The sequence below is a fragment of the Epinephelus lanceolatus genome, chromosome 17 (assembly GCF_041903045.1).
Source record: "Epinephelus lanceolatus isolate andai-2023 chromosome 17, ASM4190304v1, whole genome shotgun sequence".
Classification (NCBI taxonomy): Eukaryota; Metazoa; Chordata; class Actinopteri; order Perciformes; family Serranidae; genus Epinephelus; species Epinephelus lanceolatus.
In genome coordinates, this window is record NC_135750.1 from 23,521,141 (window position 1) to 23,543,846 (window position 22,706).

The 22,706-nt window shown below is 40.9% G+C and overlaps 2 protein-coding genes across 2 annotated transcripts in view; one reads left to right on the top strand and one right to left on the bottom strand.

Moving 5' to 3' along the window:
* The window catches only part of eloal (elongin A, like), a 43,356-nt gene that overhangs the window by 9,189 nt on the left and 11,461 nt on the right, over positions 1 to 22,706 (top strand). The window lies entirely within an intron of this gene.
* On the bottom strand, positions 5,580 to 18,974 carry gclc (glutamate-cysteine ligase, catalytic subunit). Its single transcript, XM_033613611.2, has 16 exons — positions 18,507 to 18,974; positions 17,039 to 17,151; positions 13,773 to 13,955; positions 12,749 to 12,862; positions 11,927 to 11,985; positions 11,574 to 11,710; positions 11,335 to 11,409; positions 11,011 to 11,127; positions 9,478 to 9,616; positions 9,233 to 9,345; positions 9,028 to 9,120; positions 8,803 to 8,907; positions 8,600 to 8,681; positions 8,404 to 8,513; positions 6,440 to 6,560; positions 5,580 to 6,341 (listed from the first exon to the last, which is right to left on the bottom strand). The coding sequence occupies exons 1-16, from the start codon at positions 18,654 to 18,656 to the stop codon at positions 6,160 to 6,162; spliced, it is 1,893 nt and encodes a 630-aa protein (XP_033469502.1). The 5' UTR covers positions 18,657 to 18,974; the 3' UTR covers positions 5,580 to 6,159.

Here is a 22,706-nt window from a genome sequence, read left to right on the forward strand (position 1 = left end):
TAAAGACTATAAAACTGCGGGGTGCGTAAGGATACAGTAAGGTCGGCCGGAACTTTTTTGTTTTGTTTTGTTTTTTGTTTTTACATTTTCCCCAATAATTTAGAAAAAAAACAGGCCTAAATATATTGATGTTGTGTAGTATTTTTAAGGCCTACTTATGTAAAAGTAGCAATACCACAGAGCAGGGGCGTAAATATAGACAGTGCAGGCAGGGCGGGTGCACTGGGGCCCATGGGCTGAGGGAACCCATGGAGAGCTCCAACAATATGTGAGGGCAGAAAACCCCACGCAACCCATGCAAGTAACTCAGATCACCACCAGTTCTTCCTTTGCTGACTGCAACAAATACCAGAAAAAATAAATCCACACTCAATTATAAATAGATTAAAAAAGTAAACAATATAGATAAAAATATGAAGGGAATATATACACAAAAGGGAATATAATTAAGGCAGCAAGAAACTGTAGTGCAAACATTGTATGTGCAAAGTCATGTGCAGACTGGATGTGTAAACATGGTCATTTTGGCCGACATGCCAAACTTCCTCAGCCTCCTCAGAAAGTACAGTCGCTGTTGAGCTTTCTTGACCAGCTGTGTGGTGTCCAGTGTCCAGGCGAGGTCCTCGCTGATGTGGACGCCCAGGTATTTGAAGCTGCTCACCCTCTCTACTTCAAGTTCCCAGATGAACAGTGACCGATGAGGTCTCCTCTCCCTCCTCACGTCCACTATCATTTCCTTCGTCTTGTACTTGTTGAGGGTGAGGTTGTTGTCCTCACACTATGACACCAGACCTGCCGCCAGTGATGCGTCCTATCACTGCGGTGTTGTCTGCAAACTTCAGGATGATGTTGTCCTTGTGGGAGGCGACACAGTCATGGGTTAACAGGGTGTACAGGATGGGGCTGAAGACACATCCCTGTGGGGTGCTAATGTTTATAATGATGCTGGCTGGAGTCTGTCAGTCAGAAAGTCTAGGAGCCAGTCACAGAGGGAGGGGTGTAGACCAAGTGTAGACAATTTGTGGGAGAGTCTTTATTTTCCAGATGGGAGAGGGAATGATGGAGGACAGTGGCGATGGCGTCTGAGGTGGACCTGTTGGGCCAGTAGGCGTACTGCAGGGGGTCCAGGGGGTCCGGTATGCTGTTCTGAATGTGGCCCAGCACCACTCTCTCAAAACACTCCATGATGATTGGAGTGAGTGCTACTGGCCTGTAATCATTCAGACAGGTAGGGGGGGCTCTTCTTGGGAAGGGGGACGATGGTTGTGGTCTTGAAGCAGGTGGGAATGGTGCACTGGCTGAGGGAAAGGTTGAAGATGGGGGTGAGAACATCAGCCAGCTCGTTCGCACATGCTCTGAGGGCATGCCTAGGGATGTTGTCTGGTCCTGCTGCTTTGCCGGGGTTGATTTTCCTCAGAAAGGCTTGGTCATTCCCAAAAAATGTGAAGACATCATCATTTTAACCAGTTAAGGGTTTATCATAACCAAATCGAAATGATAAAATGTTACAACAAAGTTGCAGACATGATTTAATGAAGAGCTGTACACAGAGCTACCCCCGACTCTCTGGGGGCCATGGGCAAAAAAATTGAATCTAGGACACCCTCTTTCCTTACCCAGCCAATCAGCCCATAATGTCAACTTTCTGTGTTCATCTCATGAACCAAAAGCTAAACACTAAAATAACTTAAATATTATAACTATCAGTTAAAAAAGTAACAACAGCAGCAACCCAGGCACTGAAAAAAAGTGTCTCTTTGAGTCACAACACAGTGGTTAGTATAAACGGTGATAACAGTGCACCTTTCAGTCTCTCCTTACCATACCGATACCTTCTATCCCACGCAATGACTGAATATAAAGATAAATGACGCATCGCCACTTCCTCCCACTGTACATAAATAAGGCCAAAATATCTTGTGCTGGTGATGTAATTTGGAGCCAGAGTCTGCGCAGTTGCAATTCTCATGGTATTGATTTCCCGCCATCTGACCAGTTAGATATACTCTGGATCAAAGGCACTGCTAGCAAACAAACGGATTGGCATGCACAGCTGTCAGTCACGACATTGAACCTCATTTTATAGCATCAAATAACTACTTAAAACCAACCTTATCAGAAAAACTGCACACTTGAACAAACATCAGCGGGATAATAACTACCAGGGAGTGATAAAGATATTTTGGCTTCACTTTTGAACAACTGATGTCATCCATCTTTATTATACAGCCTGTGGTCCCTCACTGAGCAGCAAAACTTGGATAGTTTACATGACATTTAATGTATTTAGCAGACTCGTCTGTCCAAAGCAACATGAGTACTCCCCCTCGAAATGACTTATAACAACTAGTTGCGCAGCCGATTAACCTGACAAACAACCTGGCAACCTGGTACAGGCCTGACCAGTTAGCCTGAGATAAAGCTGTGAGTTTAGTGAGCAGTGATTTAGGACAGGGTTCACAGTGACTGTGGGTGCAGGGACTATATGATCTGGATGGTCTATGATACTGTGTGTGTTGTGTTATATTGGGCTGCGGTGATGAATATTACACTGTCTCATAATTATTGGTACACAAATAAAACTAATAGTCTTATGTATTCTCACAATGAGAAATGCTCCTTCTTCCACGTACACCCTGCTCACACTGACACAGACACATTCACACCTGGAGGCTCCCAGTTCAATCGCATGTAATCATGATGACCTGGATAGCCCAGGATGATAACCTCTGAGTCGGGCATTGGTGATAGTATGTAATTGAAAGTCGTATTGATAAAAGTGTCAGTTTGGTCACAGGTTCAGGTGTGATAAGTTAGCGACAGCTGATATATCCTTGAGCAGTGGTGATCCTCGACTCTGTGGGAGCCAGGTAAAGACGCCTATTGAGTATACTACACTCCAATGTTCTGAAACAGCGGGTGTTTCACATGTTGGGACATGATGTATACTGTACACACCCTATACACAAACAGTGATGACTGACAAATGGTAGCTAGAAGGGGCCCCACTCTGAGGCTTGTAGTGCACTGTTTAATGCCTTTATGGGAGGTTTGAGTGGGTTTATAGTTGTCAAATGCAAAATGTGCTAATGTGAGGTGTCATTGGGTGAATCTCTTTCCTACATTTTTTAAGGGGGCCTGAACATTTGCCTGGTTTGCCTCACCTGGCAGTGCACTGCATGGCTGATGCACAGAGGAAGAGCAGGCTACAGAGGTCTGGTTCGCTTGCTTCTTTCCAGCTCCGCACCTCCAGATTTCTTTCATTTTTCAGACTTATCTTAAGCCTCAACCAACAAAGTGACATCCCTTTGGGTGATTCATCAGACTTTGTACAGCCCCCTCTGGAGCTACAACGCTTTGTAAAACTTCATTCACCTATGCAGTAGTCCTCCCCAGCAGCTGTAAACAGACTACGACGTGTAAAATCATTGTCAGAAGGCACATGTCATTGACAAGTTGCTCCTCGCTTCACACCGGTTACTGGACTGTCATGACTGAAGTTGTCTGCGTACTGTTTGTAGAAAAAACCCACTGTACACACCACATCAGCTCTGATCAGTAAAAGTAATGATCAGTGATGATTTATGTTAATATATAGAAGACATTTTGACATGTCAGCAGGAAAAGCAATGGTGTGAACAGTGAATTTAATTTAGCTGAGTGCAGTTTCAGGGTCCTGGTGTTGTCCATGCTGAGTCACTGTCACTGATGTTAATGTTACACCTTAAAAAGTAACACCTGTGCTTTTGTGAACTTTACGGCAAACTACTTCATGGTAACTTTTCTGTTCTTATATCACCATATTCTCCCAGTATTCCCTATGAGGCTTTAGTTTTTGTCTCAGTACTAATGTTTGAAGACTATTTAAACACACTAATGAAACTCATCTTATTCTGATGTCCATTTTGTGAGTAAAAACAGTGCTTTCCAGGGCTTTATGTTTTACTGTCTTTGTCCCTTGTCTCTGCACAGGCCTGCAACAGCCATAATCATTATCTGGTCTAGGAGGTCAAACTGAGGAAACGCTCTCTGTCACTGCAGCTCAGCATTATGTGAAGCTGTGGCTCAATACCACCATCTTGTGGATTTAAATGTTCAGGTATTGACTGTGTGACATTTTAAGTAGTTCAGACAGAAAAAGTGTGTTGAAAAGCAAAGCGATACTTCTGTAACATATTAGTGCATTATATTCATTGAAACGGCTTTTTAGTTTTCTGCTTGGGTGCCTGAATTTGAATTTTCTGCACCCAAACCCTCTGATGGATGAAGACATATTTTTTTTCCTCTTAAAAATGACCTTTTCCCCCTCTAACAGCAACAGTGGGTGTTCCTCTACCATTGCTTTTAGCCATGGTGGCTCGAGGGATGGCAATGCTGGTCTGCCCACCTGATCCAGAGTGACTATCAGTTAAATAGTCTTGAAACTTTTTACAGACATTCATGTTCTCCAGAACATGAATAACCATAATTCCCGGACTTTTCAGCTACAGCTGCATCATCAGGTCAAATTTTAAGTCTCCCAGTACTTTATGACAAAATACCTGCAGAACTAATGTCATTCATCCAGTCTCAGTTATAGTTTTTTTCTTGCCAGTTACCAAATGTTAGCATGTTAACACACTACACTAATGGTGGACATACTATACTTAACATTAGCATGTTAGCATGCTGCAGTAGCACTTAGCTCAGAGTACTGTTGTGCCTCTGCACAGCTGCAGTCTGTCAGTGTTGTTCTTTACTACAAAACCTATTCAAGAGATGCTGTGAGGATAACGGAAGGGTAATACAGTAGTACGACTATGTGGAAAGATGTGCTGCTTTCTGTCAGACCCTGACCTTTGACCTCTCTGATGGGAAGTAAGGAGAGGTAGCCCAATTCCAATGTCCCCGTCCCAGGGACTTGTCACTGTCAATTTACTTGTCACCTGGTAAATGCTTAAATGTGAGTGGGTGAGGGCTTGAAATCATGGAAATAGCAATGTGACAGCGCTCTGAGGTGACCTATCATGTTACCTTGGCAATGCCAAAACGTGTTACGTGGGTTATAATGTGGGTTTGTGTTTTTAAATGCTTCATGGGATTTCCTGGTAAGATGTGTTGAAACATAACACTATGAATTGTGGAGAATTCCACGCAGACGTACAGAAAGTATGCAGAAAGGGCTCAAAATGCCTGCAGGAGAACCGTCATGCACTTGATGAACTGACAGTGGGCCCGCCCTCAGCCCTCACACACTTTGTGGGAACATGCCTCAAAACCCGTGAGTGTGTGTAGATTAGAATTGGGCTGTAAATCCTCCCAAAAGTATCTACATATCTCAACATCTTATGGTTTCTTATATGTACTTCATCCCAGAACATGATGAAGGAAAGACAATGTCAAGTCCTTCCTATAACTCTAAGTGCTGTACGTAACTGGAGAAAGACGGTCGATTGCTAAGGTTCATTCACAGGTCGTCAAATACTGACACTGTATTTTACGACCTGTGAATGAGACTCATCAATCAACAACTGTCTTTAGAGTTACATACATCACCTTCAAGTGACAAGCCCTCTATAAAACATGAAAACTGAATGACATACTGTTGTGCAGATTTATTTTAAAGCAGCATCACATTGCAAACAATGGTTCACCCTTTCCACTTGAATGCAACACTACCTTCAAGGTCCCACTACAATGTCAGCAGAGCAAAGCAAACATATTTCTTTAAATGAAAAAAAAGAAGAAGAACAAAGATCCCTACCAAAAGCAAAGAAAGCTCATACCCAGCATAAAAAAAACAAAGGTTTCTTGATGTTACTGTTTAAAGAGCGGAAGTACAGTATTTACAGAGCACAAGATTAAAAGCAGACTACTGTACAACTCTTTGCTACATTTACATTCCCACACAGAGAGGCTTAATTTCCAGAGAAAAATAAATACACATCTGATTTCTATTACACAACCTTTTGCATGTCTTAACCCTATTAAAATAATTCTGTAATCATAAAAATCTGATACAGTATATACACATACATTTGATGCAGGTGTGTTTCGTACAACACACACATGCTGTTTTGCATTCTCTTAAATTTGGACCGCTTTCGTTCTGAGCCACATGTTTGGTCTTCCTTTACATGCGAGTTTGTGAGATGATGGGGCGTTTCTGCAGCATTTTTCTCATTTAAACCTGTTCACTGGGTTTCCAATGAGCTCCGGGCACTGCTCTTTGCCTTTCGCAATCTTGTCGCACTTCTTGAAAAGGTCGTAGTTGATCTTGTCAGTTAGGACGCTGTCCTGCTTATACTGCGGGTGCTTGGCAACAAATTCCCTCATCCACTTGGCCATGGTCATCAGTTCACCTAAAAAATTCAAGGGTTTCAGAGTTTATGCTGCATGATAAGAAAATGTGCTTCCGGCTCATGAAAACATTAACACTGGTCCTTTAATGCAGATTTACCTGAGGCACGTTTCTTGATGAGCTTCAGATAGTTTAAAATGGTGCATCTGGTGTCCACATCTACCTCCATGTTTTCCAGGTAGCAGTTAAGGATCGGGATAAGGCCTTGGAATACTCCATCCTGGTGATAAAAACAGGAGAATACAGCAGTGATTGATAGAGGGTTTAACATCAGACTAACACCTGGACTCCATCAGGAGCAGCTGCAGCGTGTTCCAGCTGTGACTTGTTCTCTGTCATCTGCTGTCATACCACACCGGGACCATTTACGAAGAGTGTTTTGCCTGCTTGATGTTGTAGACTTGCAGATTTTGAAGATATCTGTGCTTCTACCATAAGTAATTAAGTCGGCAATTACATGGTTTCTCTTTTTTGTCTGTTTTTAGTTATCTTCTTATTTCCTACTTTGTTGTGCTGGAGCCTCCAGACAAAGTTAATACCATTAAAAGTCCACTTCTGAATGACATGGTTTGAAGACTTGTGGCTGTGTTTAAAAACACATTCACTCTCATAATTATTATTATTTTTTTTTTTTTTTAAGATATTTTTTTGGGCAGTTTTGCCTTTAATTGACAGGAAAATCAAGTGTGAAAGGGGAGAGAGAGAGAGAGAGAGAGAGAGAGAGAGAGAGAGAGAGAGAGAGAGGGAATGACATGCAGCAAAGGGCCACAGGCTGGAGTCGAACCCGGGCTGCTGCGGTAACAGCCTTGTACATGGGGCGCCTGCTCTATCCACTAAGCCACTGACGCCTCACCCTCATAATTATTTGATGTCTATATTTACATTTATATTTATATTCAATTGACTGGATATCGCTCTTCCACTTCCTGCCTGGCACGGTTTGCTCTGTGCAGCTGCGTCATAAATAGACAAGATGCATATTTTTAGCGGAGCAGGGCAGAGAATCGCTTCTGGGATGCACTACAGCGCGTCTGGTGGAATCTAGAGGTAAGAGTCTTCAGCCATGCTAGCGGCTCTGTGAGGCTGTACGGATAAACAGCTGTGTTTCAAGCTAAAAACATTTACGCCATGTCGACAGAATGAGAAGAAAGGAGATCACATCATTTAGATAGCGCAAATTGGCTACCGTTGCTGTGTAACATATTTGTAGCTGTGTGTTAACAGTGAAATCAGATAGGTAAACAAACTTATTAAACTGAGCTGAATCAGTTGTATCAGTGTTTATATATACATAACTACCAGTAGTGGTTACCATGCAACCATTGTGCAAATGTTAGTTGACACTTCTGCAGTTTACCTACTGGGCATATTCTTAAAGGTACCGTATGCAGGACTGTCTGTTTTTGTTTCTAAACAGGCTCGCTAGCGACAGTGAAAGTGATGGCCAACCCATGATTCACACTTGTTTGGCATTTTGTCTCGCTGTATTTGCGTTTTGGCGCTGTGTCTCTTGGATGCCTGCTGCTTATACTCTGGCACCTGCTCACTACCTTTTCATAAAGCCACAACCTCACCTGTGCGCTGTGGGGTTACACGCCCATAAACGTCCTGAACACAGACATTAAGAAGGAAATAATAAAATACAGAGAGAGGGAAGAGTCTCTGTGAACAAATTCACCACCACACACTTCTAGTGGGTCCTAAGTGATGATTGAGAGGGATTACATCAGTATGAGTCTACACATTTTTAAGGAATGTGATGTATAGTCTACCCTTAACGTCAGAAGAGAGGTTCCTCATTTTTTTCGACTTGAAAAATCACATGAACGTGGCTACATGTAGAGTCAGGAGATCACTGTAGTTATCAGAATGAATTTCATGTTAATCCATCTGATAGTTGTCAATACAGGTTACTCAAAACTACAAAGACACGAGAGGAAAAGTCAGAGGATAACCAAAGTCAGCAGGATTTATCCTCTGGGCACCCTGAATGTGTGCACAAACTTTCATGCGAATCCATCGAACAGTTGTTGAGATATTGTCATCAAGTGTAAGATAATCACCTTTCCGTTGATGATTGTGTCGATGCTCATCAGCGTGTACTCCTCATTACCACCGTCAGTCTCCAAGCCGTTCTGAGCTGACGCTGTTCCATCGAGGCCTGGGTTGCAGCCTGTTGGTGGACAATACAAATGTATCAGCTACTCCTGTCTGAAGCTCTCAGTATCAACCTAAGGTTGCACTTCTCGCTTCACCCACCTTTGAAGATATCCTTTCGGAAGTAAAACATGCCCTCCTGGACAGCATTTCTCTTCTGTGCGACCTTCATGTTTTCATCGACCTAATGAAAGACAAGTGAATATTGCATCTGTGTGCACAAATTCAAACCCAAATGTCCTATTCTGTTCATTAAAGTCCTCTTATCATTTTATAACAGACAAGAACTGTGTGGCTGTTTTTACCTTTGACAGAGGGATCAGGAAGTCCAGTTTGTAGGACAGGATCACTCTGGTGAGCAGGACAACAAAGACCACGTACGCAGCATTTTCAAAGTCAGTTAGCTGCACCTAAAAAATAAAACTTAACTTAGTATCATGTTGTTCTGTATGTGAAAGGTCATGTCATTGAATATAAGCACAGATTATGACTTAAAGTCTGAGTGAAGCGACAGTGAAGTTGGTTTTTACCTCCATGGGGCGGAACTCGACTCTCCAGCCAATATCTGAATTCGGAGGCGGAGGTTTGAACCTCATCGTCTGCCAGTTAGTCGACTGGAGGTTCTGCAGGAAGACGAGTTGGAATAAACACACCTTCAAAGTGAAGTAAAGCCTGTATTGATTTTTTACACATGGCTGGCTTTCTTCTGAGCAACTGAAACAAAGAGGGCCTCACCTCAAAGTGATCTGACTCGTTTTCATCATCCAAGTGAATTTTCTCCTCAAAGACGGAGAGCGGATCTCGGATGAAGAGGTGTGCTATGTGTTGAGCCAGCAGCTTGTCAATTCCTACACACAGGAAGTGGATTGTTCATTTCTTCACTGTACAAGCATTTATTATTGGATTCTGACTGCCACTCTGCCTGTTTTTGGTACTTATTTGACATATTTCTATTGATGACAGTATTTCAGACACTGTACCTGCGTCGAGCAGCTGCTTGTAGATCTCCTCGTCTATCGTCAGATCGATGTCATTGTACTTCTCGCCACAGCTGGACAGGTAGCTGTCAATTGAGTCATATCTTGACTTGAAGATCCTGTATTTGTTGTTTTTCAAAGGCTGCAAAGAAAAAAGTCATTTTTATACATTAATCATGAGGTGCTTTTGTGAACAAGCTAAAGTTATTCAAATTTCCTGACAAAATAAGTAACTTAAAATCTAATAGCATGCAAAAAAGGTTGACCCTTTACAGGGACACTGTAGATGACTGACAGCGTTGACACGATGAAAGTAGGGCTGTACCGCTTGTCATGTTTTTACATTCAAAGCTCCTGTTGAGGTTTGAGAACGAAGTTTCGAATGTCTGGGAAAAAAGAAAAAAAAAAAAAAAAAAAAAAAGGAAATCCTCGAACAAAATCCTCAATTTGAATAAAAAAGTGATTCAGATTAAATGAGTTTGTCTTTTTTATATTATCAAATCAACTTTCTTTAATGAATAAAAATAATTTATGGTGCGGTGTTAGACTGCCAACCTTAACAGAAACAAAACAAAACTCACCAAAACTGTTCCAACATTCACCTGCTCTGGTTTGGTCCAAATTAACTCTTAATTCATCAAGTAAAATGTTAAACTATACTGGCTTTACACACTGTTTTTCCCTGCTGTCTCTCTCACTCACTCATTTCTTTTTGAGACATACAGTTAAATTAGCAAATTAAAAAGACAAAAAACACCCCCAAAATTGACTAAAAATAACAACCGGCAAAGTACTTAGCCAATCGCAGATAGCCAACATATTAGTCTACTCGCCCAACCCTAACATGTGTACGGCAAGGGGGAGAGCAGTTTTTGAATCCAGTGAAATCATGATTTTTGAAAGGCTAAACCAAAAAATTTGAATTAAAGCAGAATATTTCATTGGATAAAAATGTTTTGTGAATTTTAGAAATGATTACATCTTTTTGAGGGAGATTAATTACATGCACATCATGTAGGTGCAAGGCTATCACAAAAAAGCATATATGAAGGAAAAAAGTAAGGCCTGCACACTTACTTCATGCCACAAACGTTTAATCAAGACAGCATTTCGATCCTGCCTGGATCTTCATCAGGTTAAATGTTTGTGCAGGCATTGCTTTTTTTCCTAAATCTATCTTTTGTCAAATAAATTGCCCTGGAGTAATTGGAAATGTTTGGATCATATGAGATGCAAACAGTCCTATGCAACCAAACAATAATAATAAAGTAAATAAAAGTAATGTTACTACTCTTTATCTGCAACTGTGCAGAAATACCAGGTTTGAACATAATGAATAGATTCGCAAAAAAACAAAAAAGCTGCACAGCATTTCAATGTCAACATTAGGCATGAAGCTTCAAACTTATTTGGTGCAGTCCTTTGTACACGTGGCAATAATGAAAAGTTGTAGACAGACATAATATGAAACTAAAGCTCAGTACCAACAATGATTTGTTGTTTTAACTGAAGTGCGCTTTAGCTCCGCCTGCTCACCTTGAGCCCGCGTTCCTCCTGTGTCCTGTCGTCCACAGAGGCAGAAATAACTCCCCAGCGACAATCAATATCTGACACAAGGCCTCTGTAGAAGGGGGAGGCCGCACTCAATGCCATCTGTAAAGAGAGAAAACAGTATTCAGGAAAAAAAAACCAAGCAACACAATCTTGTATCTCTGATTTATTTTGATTATGGAAAAGCATTGTGCATTGCATAGTTATTTTCAAAATATTAGTAGATAATTGTATAATAGTAGTCAGGCTGAAGACAAGGTCTGGTAGGTAATGATACTATATGACAAGAAGCTTTATTTATTGACTCACCACTATGGGGCAGAATGTTGCTAGTTGGTCGTAAAGGTATCTTGCCTCATCAATGCTACAAGCCTGGAATGTCACCTGCAGAAGCATCATAAAAAAAGAGGCTGAAGTACATTTATAAATCACTTATTGGCATCGTAAAGTCAAAACTTTAAATAGTGCAGGTCACGTTTTGTTACATCACTGTTTGACAACAAAAGGACTGTTTAAAGGCAACGAGGACAACAACTCTGTCAGCTCACCTGCAGACAGCAGTTGCCCATGCCGAAGCCCATGGCGTCCATGTAGATGTGATCGGGCAGAGCCGCCCTCGCTGCTTCACCATCATCCTCAGGAAACTCCTCCACAAATGGAGATGGGGTGCACTTGTCTTTGAAGACTGGGACACAAAACAAGATTATAATTTATACATATATTTTGATTTATTTTACATGCAGTCTGAGAGGCAAATTAAAACTTCTGACTCCAACTAAATGTAAGAAAAAGGTAGGAGGAGTGCTACTGATGTCCCTCAAACCAACAGTTTGATATGATATTTATGATAAAAACTGAAGTCTATAGTACTATTCATGTCCATCATTTCATTCAAACTTACTTGGCACATTAATCACGACTTTCTCTCCTCTTCTGTGACGTGTGTTTCTGGTAAGGGTGCTGAAAAAGGAAGTACAAATACACACTTACACACAAATGTACCCTTCATTATAGAAAAACACAAGTATAACCTTTGAGTGTCGGAGGGCTGCTCGATCATGGCAAAAATCCTAATCACAATTATTTGGTCAATACTGATATGACAATTATTTAACAAGATAACATTACGCATTTATTAAACTTTTTTTTAAAAAAAGTGTTATTTTAATTGTGGATTTTCTTGAACTTTATATGTAATTCAACTGAAAAACAGGCTCGAGCATGGCCCTAAACATGACTTTGGGCTTTCAGTGGGATGCTGTAAAGGAAAAGAGCGTGCTGGATTTATAACACAAGACAAAGCGAGAGCTTCACTGCAAGACGTAATGTGGCACAAAAATTGTTTTAACTCAGTTATCTTGTTTTCATAATCATTGGAAGCCAAAACTGTAATTGAAAATAAAATTGAATAAGTTGCCCAACAATTCTGTCAAAATCTACTGCCACCTACAGGAAAATTAAGGCAATGTAACGTCAACACCTCTAAATGAGCTCAAATCTACTTAGGCATTTCTGTCCTACCGCGATACCAAAATATCAGCAGTAATTACTGTCTGATACATTGGCAGATAACACAGAATGAATTAACTCTAACAATAAATAAATAATAATTATTACTATTAATTACTGAATAATTATTTAGTAGCTGCTTTGCTCACAGTGACCAAAGAAGCATTTTCTAATCAAAAATCCAATTAGTGAGATGATGCGTCAGGACGCATACCCGAATCTCGGATGTCTGTTGATGGCTTCATCTGGGAAAAACAGTGACTTTGACACTCCCTCTTCAACGGGGGCCGGCGGGTACTCTGGTTTGGTGAAACCTGGGCAACCTAACCTAAAGGAAAAGAAGCAAAACATACATCACTGTTATAAAGGCGGCTACTAACGATCATTGCTATCAACCATGAGGGAACACTTTTAATCAAAACTATTCATCCAAGCGGTGATGCATATTTGCGACAGTTGCGACACTTGTTCAATAAAAAGTTTTGATACTAATAGATTCACCGATAACAATGCAAATAACTACTGGGATCCTACTGAGGGGGTCTGAGGTCAGTTGTTGTAAAGTCTAACCTGCTGTAAGCAATGTTATTCAGTTTCCTCTTAGAAAAATGTCCTGAGTGAATTTGTGTTCCCTCTGGTAAACAGTTATGCAGCGTATAAGGAGAACGAGTGGATGTGGAATGCGCTCTCTTTGTCAAGGTTGAAAGTAATAAAGTTTTCTGTGCAGGTTCAGACTGGGAGCCTCCCGTTTAAGTATCGGCACATTGTGACTGGTTGAGGCCTTTATGGGTGGTGTGAAAGCTCCAAAAAATTCAACCTTGTTGTGAAAAAAATTGTCACTGTTTTATCGTGTATATAAATTGACATGTGAATTAATTAATTTCTCAATTAATTGTTTTGTCAAAAAATGTCAGAAAATAGAGAAAAATGCAAATCATAATTTCTAAAATTTAAGGTGACATATGTCAAATATCTTGTTTTGTCTGACCAGCTGTCCAAAACCTTAAAGATATTCAGTTTGCAACACAATACGACAAAAGAAGCATGAAATCCTCATATTGGAGGAGCACAAATCTGCATTTTTGCTAGAAAATGATTAATTTGTGATTAAATTTGTTGCCTATTAACTCTGTAGATTGATCAATTAACTAATCATTGCAGCTCTGAAATATTAAAACAATTAAAAAGTACATTTTTGTTGTGCATGCTGTCAAATCAAACAGTGTAAAACAAAGTACCTTGGAAATGAGGTGATGGTGCAGAGGGTTTCATTCTGGTTCAGGACAGACGAGGCCTCTCGTCGTCTCTTCCCCATGTTGTCCTCAACAGTGTTGAACTCCGACATCGTCCCGCCATACGGCTGCCCTGGAGTACCTTCAATCATGTAGCTGCCATACTCTGGTCTCCACAGTGTGGGGTGGCTGCACAAATATGAAAAGCGTTGTTAAACCACTGTATTTTTATAGGTCAACAAGGAAGGAGGCCATCGAGAAAACACCCTGATCTCGGTATCACGGTGACCTTTCCGACTGAATAAACCGACCGCTCTCCCTTTATCGTATGTCAGCCATAATCTTGGCACGGCAAACGAACGCGACGTATTTGTGCTCCAGAGCGTGCTCTTTGGTGTGTGCGACAGAGGGGCAGTAATGAGGAATGCATCGACTCTACTATTCCCACTGCCACTGGTATTTCCCCTGGGTGAAGTTGGCTCCACAGATTCAGACCGACGTCATGGGCACCGAGCAAGCATAACACTCAGGAGCTTGTGCAAACACATTCACACTGCCTGCAGAGAATTCCTCTTTTTAAAGAAATGTTACTACAGTCCCGACATGCAAACGGCATTCCCAGGAGCAGCTCTGATCGTTATCAGTGGCGGATGTCCTGGGGAAAAATACCCTTACAGCAACTCGACATTGTGGAGAATTTATGTGTAAAAGGTTGAAAAGGTTTTTTACAATCTCAACAAATATGCTGAAAAAGACACCCAGACACTGATGAGACAAAACTTTTTTCCAGTCTTGTTTAGGACTTCACTAAAATTGCTACTACTACAATATTTTTAGTAGACATTATCAGAACAATTTTGCAAATTTAAGAAAGTTTAAGTGCAGTGATACCTTATTTTTATGTCTTTAAACTGAACTCAGATCAGTTTATCTGTGAGATATTTCTTAATCAGAGAGGACTTCAAAATGCACACACCTGCCGATATAAAATTCCTGCAGTTCTTGATGGAGATGTTTACATGCACACCAATATTCCACTATCATTTTGCATATGACAGAAGTCTAAATTTGATAGAGGTCATGTAAAAAGCATGTTATGAATTAGACCTAATTCCAAATGTTGCATTTTTTGATTAAGACATGTGGAATATGCCAGTATTATTCAGGTTTTAGGGGCATTCTTTGGACATGTATACAGCGCATTCACCACATGCGACTCATCAGAGGTTGTTAACGTTTGGCTCTCTGTGTTGTACACAAACCAACTCGCCAACAGTTTGCAAGGCTGGGGTAGGGATGCATGCCCAAAAGAAAAGCCCACATTTCTAGTGGGAGGGAGAAACACACAGACTTTAAAACATTATTAAAGACTTGGATATCAACAGTTTTTTTAGGATATGCTCAAATATTGTAATGCCCATTTTTTTTAAGAGGGTGGTTTAAGGAATGAAAGAGGGAGGCTGTGTTCACATAGCCGAACGAGTCCACCACTAGTGGGAAACTTTAAACAATCCTAGCACAAGGGACAGCTGTTCTACTTTTCCATATTTTGACGTGATAAATGACATGTGAGGGCAGAATAATCAGAGTAAACGGCTGCATGCAAACTGGAATATTAATGTTCATTTGCCATGTAAACAGCTTTGTAAAATAAATTGTCTTTATCGGAATAAGGGCAAAAAACTGAATATTTTCTGCTTGTAGAGGTAGTCAGTGTGTCAAAGTAAATCCAGGCCATGACGTTTCAGGGAACTTCATGTAAAACACACAACTATGTTGCAGTAGAAATCATAGGCAAACTGATAAAACACTGAAACTCCTCAACAAGTCTCTTACATTTTGTAGATCTCAGTATTTGGAGACCTATAAAAGCTGCCTAAAGTGTAAAACAGCACTTAATGATTGACTGTGGGAAAGAGGGAAAGACTCTCCTGTCTATTGAGACAAAAAAATTTAACCTTTTGGACTGAATACCAACATCTGAGGAAGAGTGCCGCTGTTGACCACATAGATAAAAACCCTAATCTCTAAAGTGAGGCCAATAGCAGAGACATGATAGGGGCTGGGAGATTGGTCACTCGGCACTGACTGGGTGTAACTCATTGAAACTATGCAAAGACTTTAGGGTTACTGAGACCTCTAAGCTGATCTTGTTGAAGCCGAGAATACCTGTCACAGGTGAGTAAAGCCAGAGGACACACACTCATAAAAGCTGTAGCTGCGCTTAATGGCACTAACTTGTCTGGCTTGGGAAAAACTAATACTTGAGAAAACTTTTTAAATGCCACAGCATGTTGTGTAAAGAGATCAGACCTGCTTTTGTAGTGTGCTTTGAGCATGAGAGCAAAAGCAGGACTCAATCATCAAGCAGAATATGAAAGATGAATGATAGATGGACTGAAACTTTGAAAGTCAAACTGACAGTCACAGACATATGGGCCTGTAGGCAAATTCTGTGTGAGGGAAACACGGTGAGGCAGGTGTTTGCTCTGCTGCACACCGATTCAATTTTTTCTAGCTGACTAGAGATCCATTCACGTTGAAGTTGGGTGCAGCTATGCTAATACATGCCGGAGGGATCTGTCTTCATGTAGGTGTCGCAGTTGGAGTTAGGAACAAAAAAGAAGTGCATGCAATTGTCCAAGTGCTCTGCAATGACCAGAGAAATGCACCGAAAGTCAATAAGGATCATGCAGCAGCTGACGGACGTTAGCTTAGCTTGTGCTCTGGAAAGCCGTCCTCCGCTGATGATGTCTACAGTCTTGCAAGAGTCAAACAGGATCAACACACTCTGGAAAAGAGATCTTATCTGCCAAATTAAAATATGTACATGGGTGTCTGGTGCTTTGAGTGATGGGAAAATAAATACAAGTGTAATTGTGCGTTAGTTTGCATCTAGTCTTGCCTGCACTGATGCACTTATGAGGCCTAGGTTTAATTTATCCAGAGTTCAATCACTATCAGCCGGTCAATATCTCAGTGTAATCCAAAACAAACCACTAAACTAACAGCAGCACAGCCAAGACTAATGGTATCTGAGGTGTGGCGTTGACTTGAATGTTAAACAGATTGAGAATTAAAGCATTAACAATATATTAGTGAGTGCGAGTACTTCCAGACAGAAAACTTTGTCTTTCACCAGGCACAAAATATCAAATGATTATTTGGAGGAAGGAAGGAAACCAAAGAAAAACAAAATTATCTCAGTAATTATGGCCTTCTCGTTAAAAAGCTACACCGTATAATGATTATTCAGTGGCGAGCTTACTTACTTGGGGTTTATAAATTCACCCTGGTCTTGGAGAGTTTTCAAAACATCTCCGCCATTCAGCACAAGCCGAACCTTTTCATCCTTGTCATCCAATTCCACCAACATGTACTCCACCTGAAAGTAAATAATTACAAACACACCATCAGTCAAACACCACTTTTTTTTTTTTTTTATATAGCCACGGCTTTATTATTCACTCAACATGCACTCGTCTAACTTCTAAACCGAGTTTTCAATCCACGCCGCTGGACCACAGCACAAGATCACAATGGCACGCCATCACATCAATTCCAATTCATCAGTTATGTTTCCTTGACTTTGACTCTGCTCCCCTTTAATCCCCTGTCTGAAAGAGGGATTAATCTATAACAACAGCATTCCACATTGTTCCAAATCAAAACACTTTGTTCAAGCTGTAGCACACTGAAGTTTAGAGGGCTGGTGGCGGGCGAAAACTAGTGGGAAGCTAGTGAAGAGTGGGAGAAAAAGTCACTATGTGCAGCAGTCATTCCCACATACTGTGTGTTAACATACATATACATATGCATTTACATAGCAGGCTTAAAGTTAAAGGTCAGATTTCCATGCCTTTTTAAAAATAAAGCAAGTATAGGTGCTAGTTTGTGTTCAGTCAGAGTTTATGTCACATATACAGACTGAATGGGTCCTTTTGTAGATCTTGTTCAAATGCTTTGCAGTGTAAGTGAAAGACAACAGCTAACAAGAATTAAACATGGATCCAGCTATTGCCTGGCGATGTAACTCCAGTGAAACGACCCATTAGGATAAAAAAACAGAGCGTCTCAGACAGAGAGTGATCACAGCTCAATTCAGGCAGACAGTATGAGTGTGTGAACAGTGTGTTTTTTGAACATTAAATCATGTTAACACATGTCCTCATAGTTACCCAACACACAAGCGTGCACCTGAATATGAACATGGTACCTTTAATGTTTAATCAACAAGGAGTATCTTCCTGATGTACCTGTAGCACTACCTGGATAAATGGAGTTATTATAAAATGACCTGAATGAGTGTTAATGCTCCAAATGGATATTTACAAGCAGCTGTTACACATATAACCACAAGTAGCTGTGCTTGGAAACCACAAACAGTTTAGTCTTGTAAAGATCTAGGAGTCAATCTGACACTAGTAATGTGAATAGTGTTATTAAATAGAGCTGTTTCACTTGCATCCTATTATCTTGCCAATCAGTTTATATATATAGACACTATGAGGTGCTGTGTAATAGGGAAATGTCCATGATAGCACCACATGAGCATGCAAATATTCTCAGGACCTGACACAATACAGAGAGCTGCAGGTGTATCTGAGTTAAATGTTGTTTTTTCTGCAGTAAAAGACAGTGAATTTATTTTCTATATCAATATAAGGCCAGTATTGCATCATGCACAGCCACCACGACTGAGAGGTTACACGCATCAACATTAAAAAGGTGGTGTCTTACCTCATCGCCCCACTTAAGCACATCTTTCTGCCTCTCCTTCACCTTGTTGTAGATGTTGAGGAACTGGATGATGCCGTGCTTCCTGATGTGGTCCGCATACTTCTTGGTTTCTTCCCAGTTGAGCGGAGACCCCTGTGACAGTAAACCCATCGCACAGACAGGCTGGAGGAGGTGTGAGCTGACGGCCGGGGGCTTCTGTGAACTTGCACGCTGAGCGTTAGCTAGCTAGCTAGTGTGTCGCGCGGAGCTAGCATGAAGTCCCGGTCCAGACAAAAGCGGCGGAGCCCGGGTCCTCAGGGTGCTGTCAGAGAGGTGAGAGGCTGAGGCTGAGGCTCTGGGTGCTGTTACGCGGCGTGCCCTGTCAGTAACCTTAGCAGGGCATGCAGAAGAGGCAGGCCCCTGCTCATCACTTGCTAATGTCTGGTTAGCTCGGTGAAGCACACCGGAGAGCTGATAATGCGGCTGCTCAGAGTTAGCGCTGTGTTGCACATATGTACACCCTCCTGGCTTCACACACGTGATGTCGTCAGGCGGAGCGGAGTGACATCACTATGACTCAGCATTCTTCGCCGCTCGGCTCCTCCCACCACCCTGTCAATCAGAGCAGGCAGTGATGATACATTCAAGGGCCACCGGAAATGACAACAGAGAGCAAGGCAGAAAACACCAGAGAATGTGAGACATTTCTGCCATAAACATAAAGTAGTAATATTTTTTGCTAATGTTTTCCCCAGATACCATACTGCCCCTGTGTCCTTTATTCTGAAAGCCAAATGGAAACTTAAAACTATAACTTGAACAAATTTGCACATTTGTTTTATGTTTAACACTACTTTTGGTAATATGGATTTTTTTGTTTTATTTTAGTATTTGTATTTTAGTATATTTAGAGTGTAATATAGTTTAGTCTCACATTGTGTATTCTATAGATATTCTATAGCTATAAAGTAGTATAGTATGGGTTTTTATTTTTTCTATTGATATATATTTTTCTCTTTAGTGCTATGTGTATTACTGTGTATGTACTGCTCTCAATTATAATCTGTTGCTGTAGGAAAATAATTTCCCAATTTGGGATCAATAAAGTCTATCTATCTATCTATCTATCTATCTATCTATCTATCTATCTAAACGCAAAAGGAAGAGGAGAATATGGGGGTTAAAAGAGAGAAAATTGCACATCTTAATAGTTCATTTTCTCTTTCCAGTTTTCTTATATAGGTTTATTATATAGGTTTTTTCTCTTTTTTAAAATTTCACATTCAAATCTAAAATTGAAACTTTAAATTTTAGCATTTAAATTTGATCTTTTCTACTTTCTATTTCAGGTCTTAAAAGTTCATTTATTTTTTAATTTTCATATTGCCATTTCACAATATTAATTTGTCATGTCAGTCTCCATAGCACTCCACACAGCCATCTCTCACCTGGAGCAGCCAAACACATATGTTAGGATGATATTTATTGATTTCAGTTCCGCCTTCAATACACTCATCCCCCATAAACTGGTATTCAAACTTCGCAATCTGGGCCTGCCCACCCCACTGTGTTCATGGATCCATGACTTTCTCACCAACAGGCTGCAAGCGGTGAGAATAGGAGCTCATACATCATCCACACTCGTCCTTAACACAGGTGCGCCGCAGGGCTGTGTGCCCTTTTCACCATCTTCACACACGACTGCACCCCCATCCATGCCTCCAACACCTTTGTCAAATTCGCCGACGACACCACTGTAGTGGGCCTCAAATCAGACAATAATGAGACTCACTACAGAGAGGAGATCCACCACCTGGCCCGGTGGTGCTCAGACAACAACCTGGCCCTGAACACCGCCAAGACAAAAGAGGTCATTGTAGACTACAGGACGACCAGAAGAACAGCACACGCTCCACTACTCATACAGGGGGAGGTAGTGGAGCGTGTGGACAACATCAAGTTCCTGGGAATCCACATCACAGCTGACCTCACCTGGGCTCTGAACACCACACACTTAGTAAAGAAGGCTCAGCAAAGACTCTTCTTTCTGAGGAAGCTCAGGAAGGCCGGACTCCCCTCCAGGCTAATGACAAACTTTTACAGAAGCACCATCGAGAGCATCCTCTGTCTTGGCATGACTGTTTGGTACAGCAGCTGCATGGCACAAGACAGAAAGGACTTGGCCCGGGTGGTAAGAACAGCCCAGAGGATTGTGGGAAGTCCTCTCCCAGACCTGGACTCGGTGTACGCTGGCCGCCTCCAGAGGAAGGCCAGCAGCATCGCCACAGATCCCACCCACCCGGGTCACAGACTGTTCTCTCCCCTGCCCTCAGGACGGAGGTACAGGGCCCTCAAAGCAAGGACAAATAGACTGAGGAACAGCTTTTTCCCCAGGGCTGTGGCCTCCATCAACCCCCCTGCACTCACATACACACCAGCCCCAAACTGAGGAACTGACCTTTGTACTTTGAACTGCACTGTTGCACTTTACCTCACCTTGCTGCTGTTTTTACACTGCCTGCTGCCTCTTTTATCGAAGTTTTTATACTGCTGCTATATCTCTCACACACTTTATTGTTTTTATACCTTACTGACGTCTTTTTATATTAATAGCCTATTTATATACTGTCTGTCCTTTTTTATTGTGCTGTTATCTTGCCGAGGGTACTACACGTAATTTCGTTGTGCAATGCACAATGACAATAAAGTCTTCTTCTTCTTCTTCTTCTTCTTCTATCCAACTTAGTTTTTCAGTTTACCCTTTTCATTTGTTCAATTATGGCCTGATTATTCTGGATAGTTCAGACCTATATTATAAGACAGATCTATAATATTAATTTTCTCTTTTCCTTTTTAATTCTGGATAAAATTACCCTTGGTTCAGCTCCCGGTAATTCAGTTCACCTTAATAAAGGAAAGAGAACAGCACCAAATACCTGGTTAAGAGACTGAATACTGTTCAACATTTTTGCTTAATAAGTTGCTTTTTCTTAATCAGCCATAATTGTCTGTCCACTGATCAATCAATTAATCAACTAATTGTAACAGCTCTTGTGACGCACATAATCCTCTCAGACCCGGTTGAAAATTGGATAATAATAAATAACAATAAAAGACAAACGACACTCAACACTCTACAAAATTCTGTTATTTCCTAATGTGAAAAAAAACCCTACTCCTAACATAAGGCAATTTCATTTATTTAGGACACGGTGTGAAAGATGTTAATAGTTTAGTTTGTTTAATCCTGCTGATTTGTTTCCCTTCTTTTTCTTTTTTGTTTTGTTTCTTTTGGCAAGTTGACTTCTTGTCAGTGTCTGTTCTGAAAGATAAAATTTAAAACATTCCTGATGAGTCAGCACAAAGCAGTTCTGTCTTTACTACCATCACAAAGCTGTTTACTCACTTAATCCTCTGTCTGATCATTTCCAAATCTCAGTTTTAAAGTTACTGAGTCACGTTTATAACTAAAGCATGGGAAGTACCAGCTTATCAGAAGCACCTAAACGCAACATCATAGAGGGCAAAGAGTGATTGTAATAATGACACAGCACTCTGTGTCATTCTTTTATGGGGTGTGTGTTTTGTACATGCAAGGGTGGATGAAACAGATTAGATGCCACTAAACTGCACTAACATCTGCCCCAAATAAGGATGTGGTTTAACTCTCACCACACCTCATTTCCTTTGTTTTTTTTCTGGCTTACTGTTATACCATTCTGTTTGTTGGGAATCTTTTTGAAGTTGAACAGCATGTACTAAAACATACATGTGAAAACAAGTAACTGTTCACACCTGAGGAGAAAATTTGGTGCTCAAATAGGATCACATCAGTCACAGTAAGAAGCTGATTGAGAAATAGTTATTTGGGGTCCTTTAACATTGATTTTATGTCTACTTCGCAGTTAAGGCTGTAAGGACTCTGCCTAAATTTCACACATGCTACATGTTTGACAGAATGACGTTGACTGTTACGTGTGAGATGAAACCGAAGTGTGAGATGCGTCACTCTTTGGGATCAATGAACTTGCAGAGGGAGTACACCTAAATACATTCAGCATAATATTACAGCACTTTTATGTATTCAGTTGGCTCATGTTACATGCCCGAGGCCCTGTTTGCTCACTCTGACAGCGTAAAGTGCAGAGTAAATGAGCAAGAGTTGAAGTCTTTGTGGTTTTACAGTTATCATGTTTAACAACAAAGGTGAGATCATATTTA

Coding starts and splice junctions, on each gene's coding strand:
- gclc (XM_033613611.2), bottom strand. CDS start 18,656: ATGGGTTTACTGTCACAGGGGTCTCCGCTCAACTGGGAAGAAACCAAG. Junction 13,956..17,038: donor GGTGAATTTATAAACCCCAA/GTAAGTAAGCTC, acceptor ATATTTGTGCAG/CCACCCCACACTGTGGAGAC. Junction 11,128..11,334: donor CAACATTCTGCCCCATAGTG/GTGAGTCAATAA, acceptor CTCTCTTTACAG/ATGGCATTGAGTGCGGCCTC.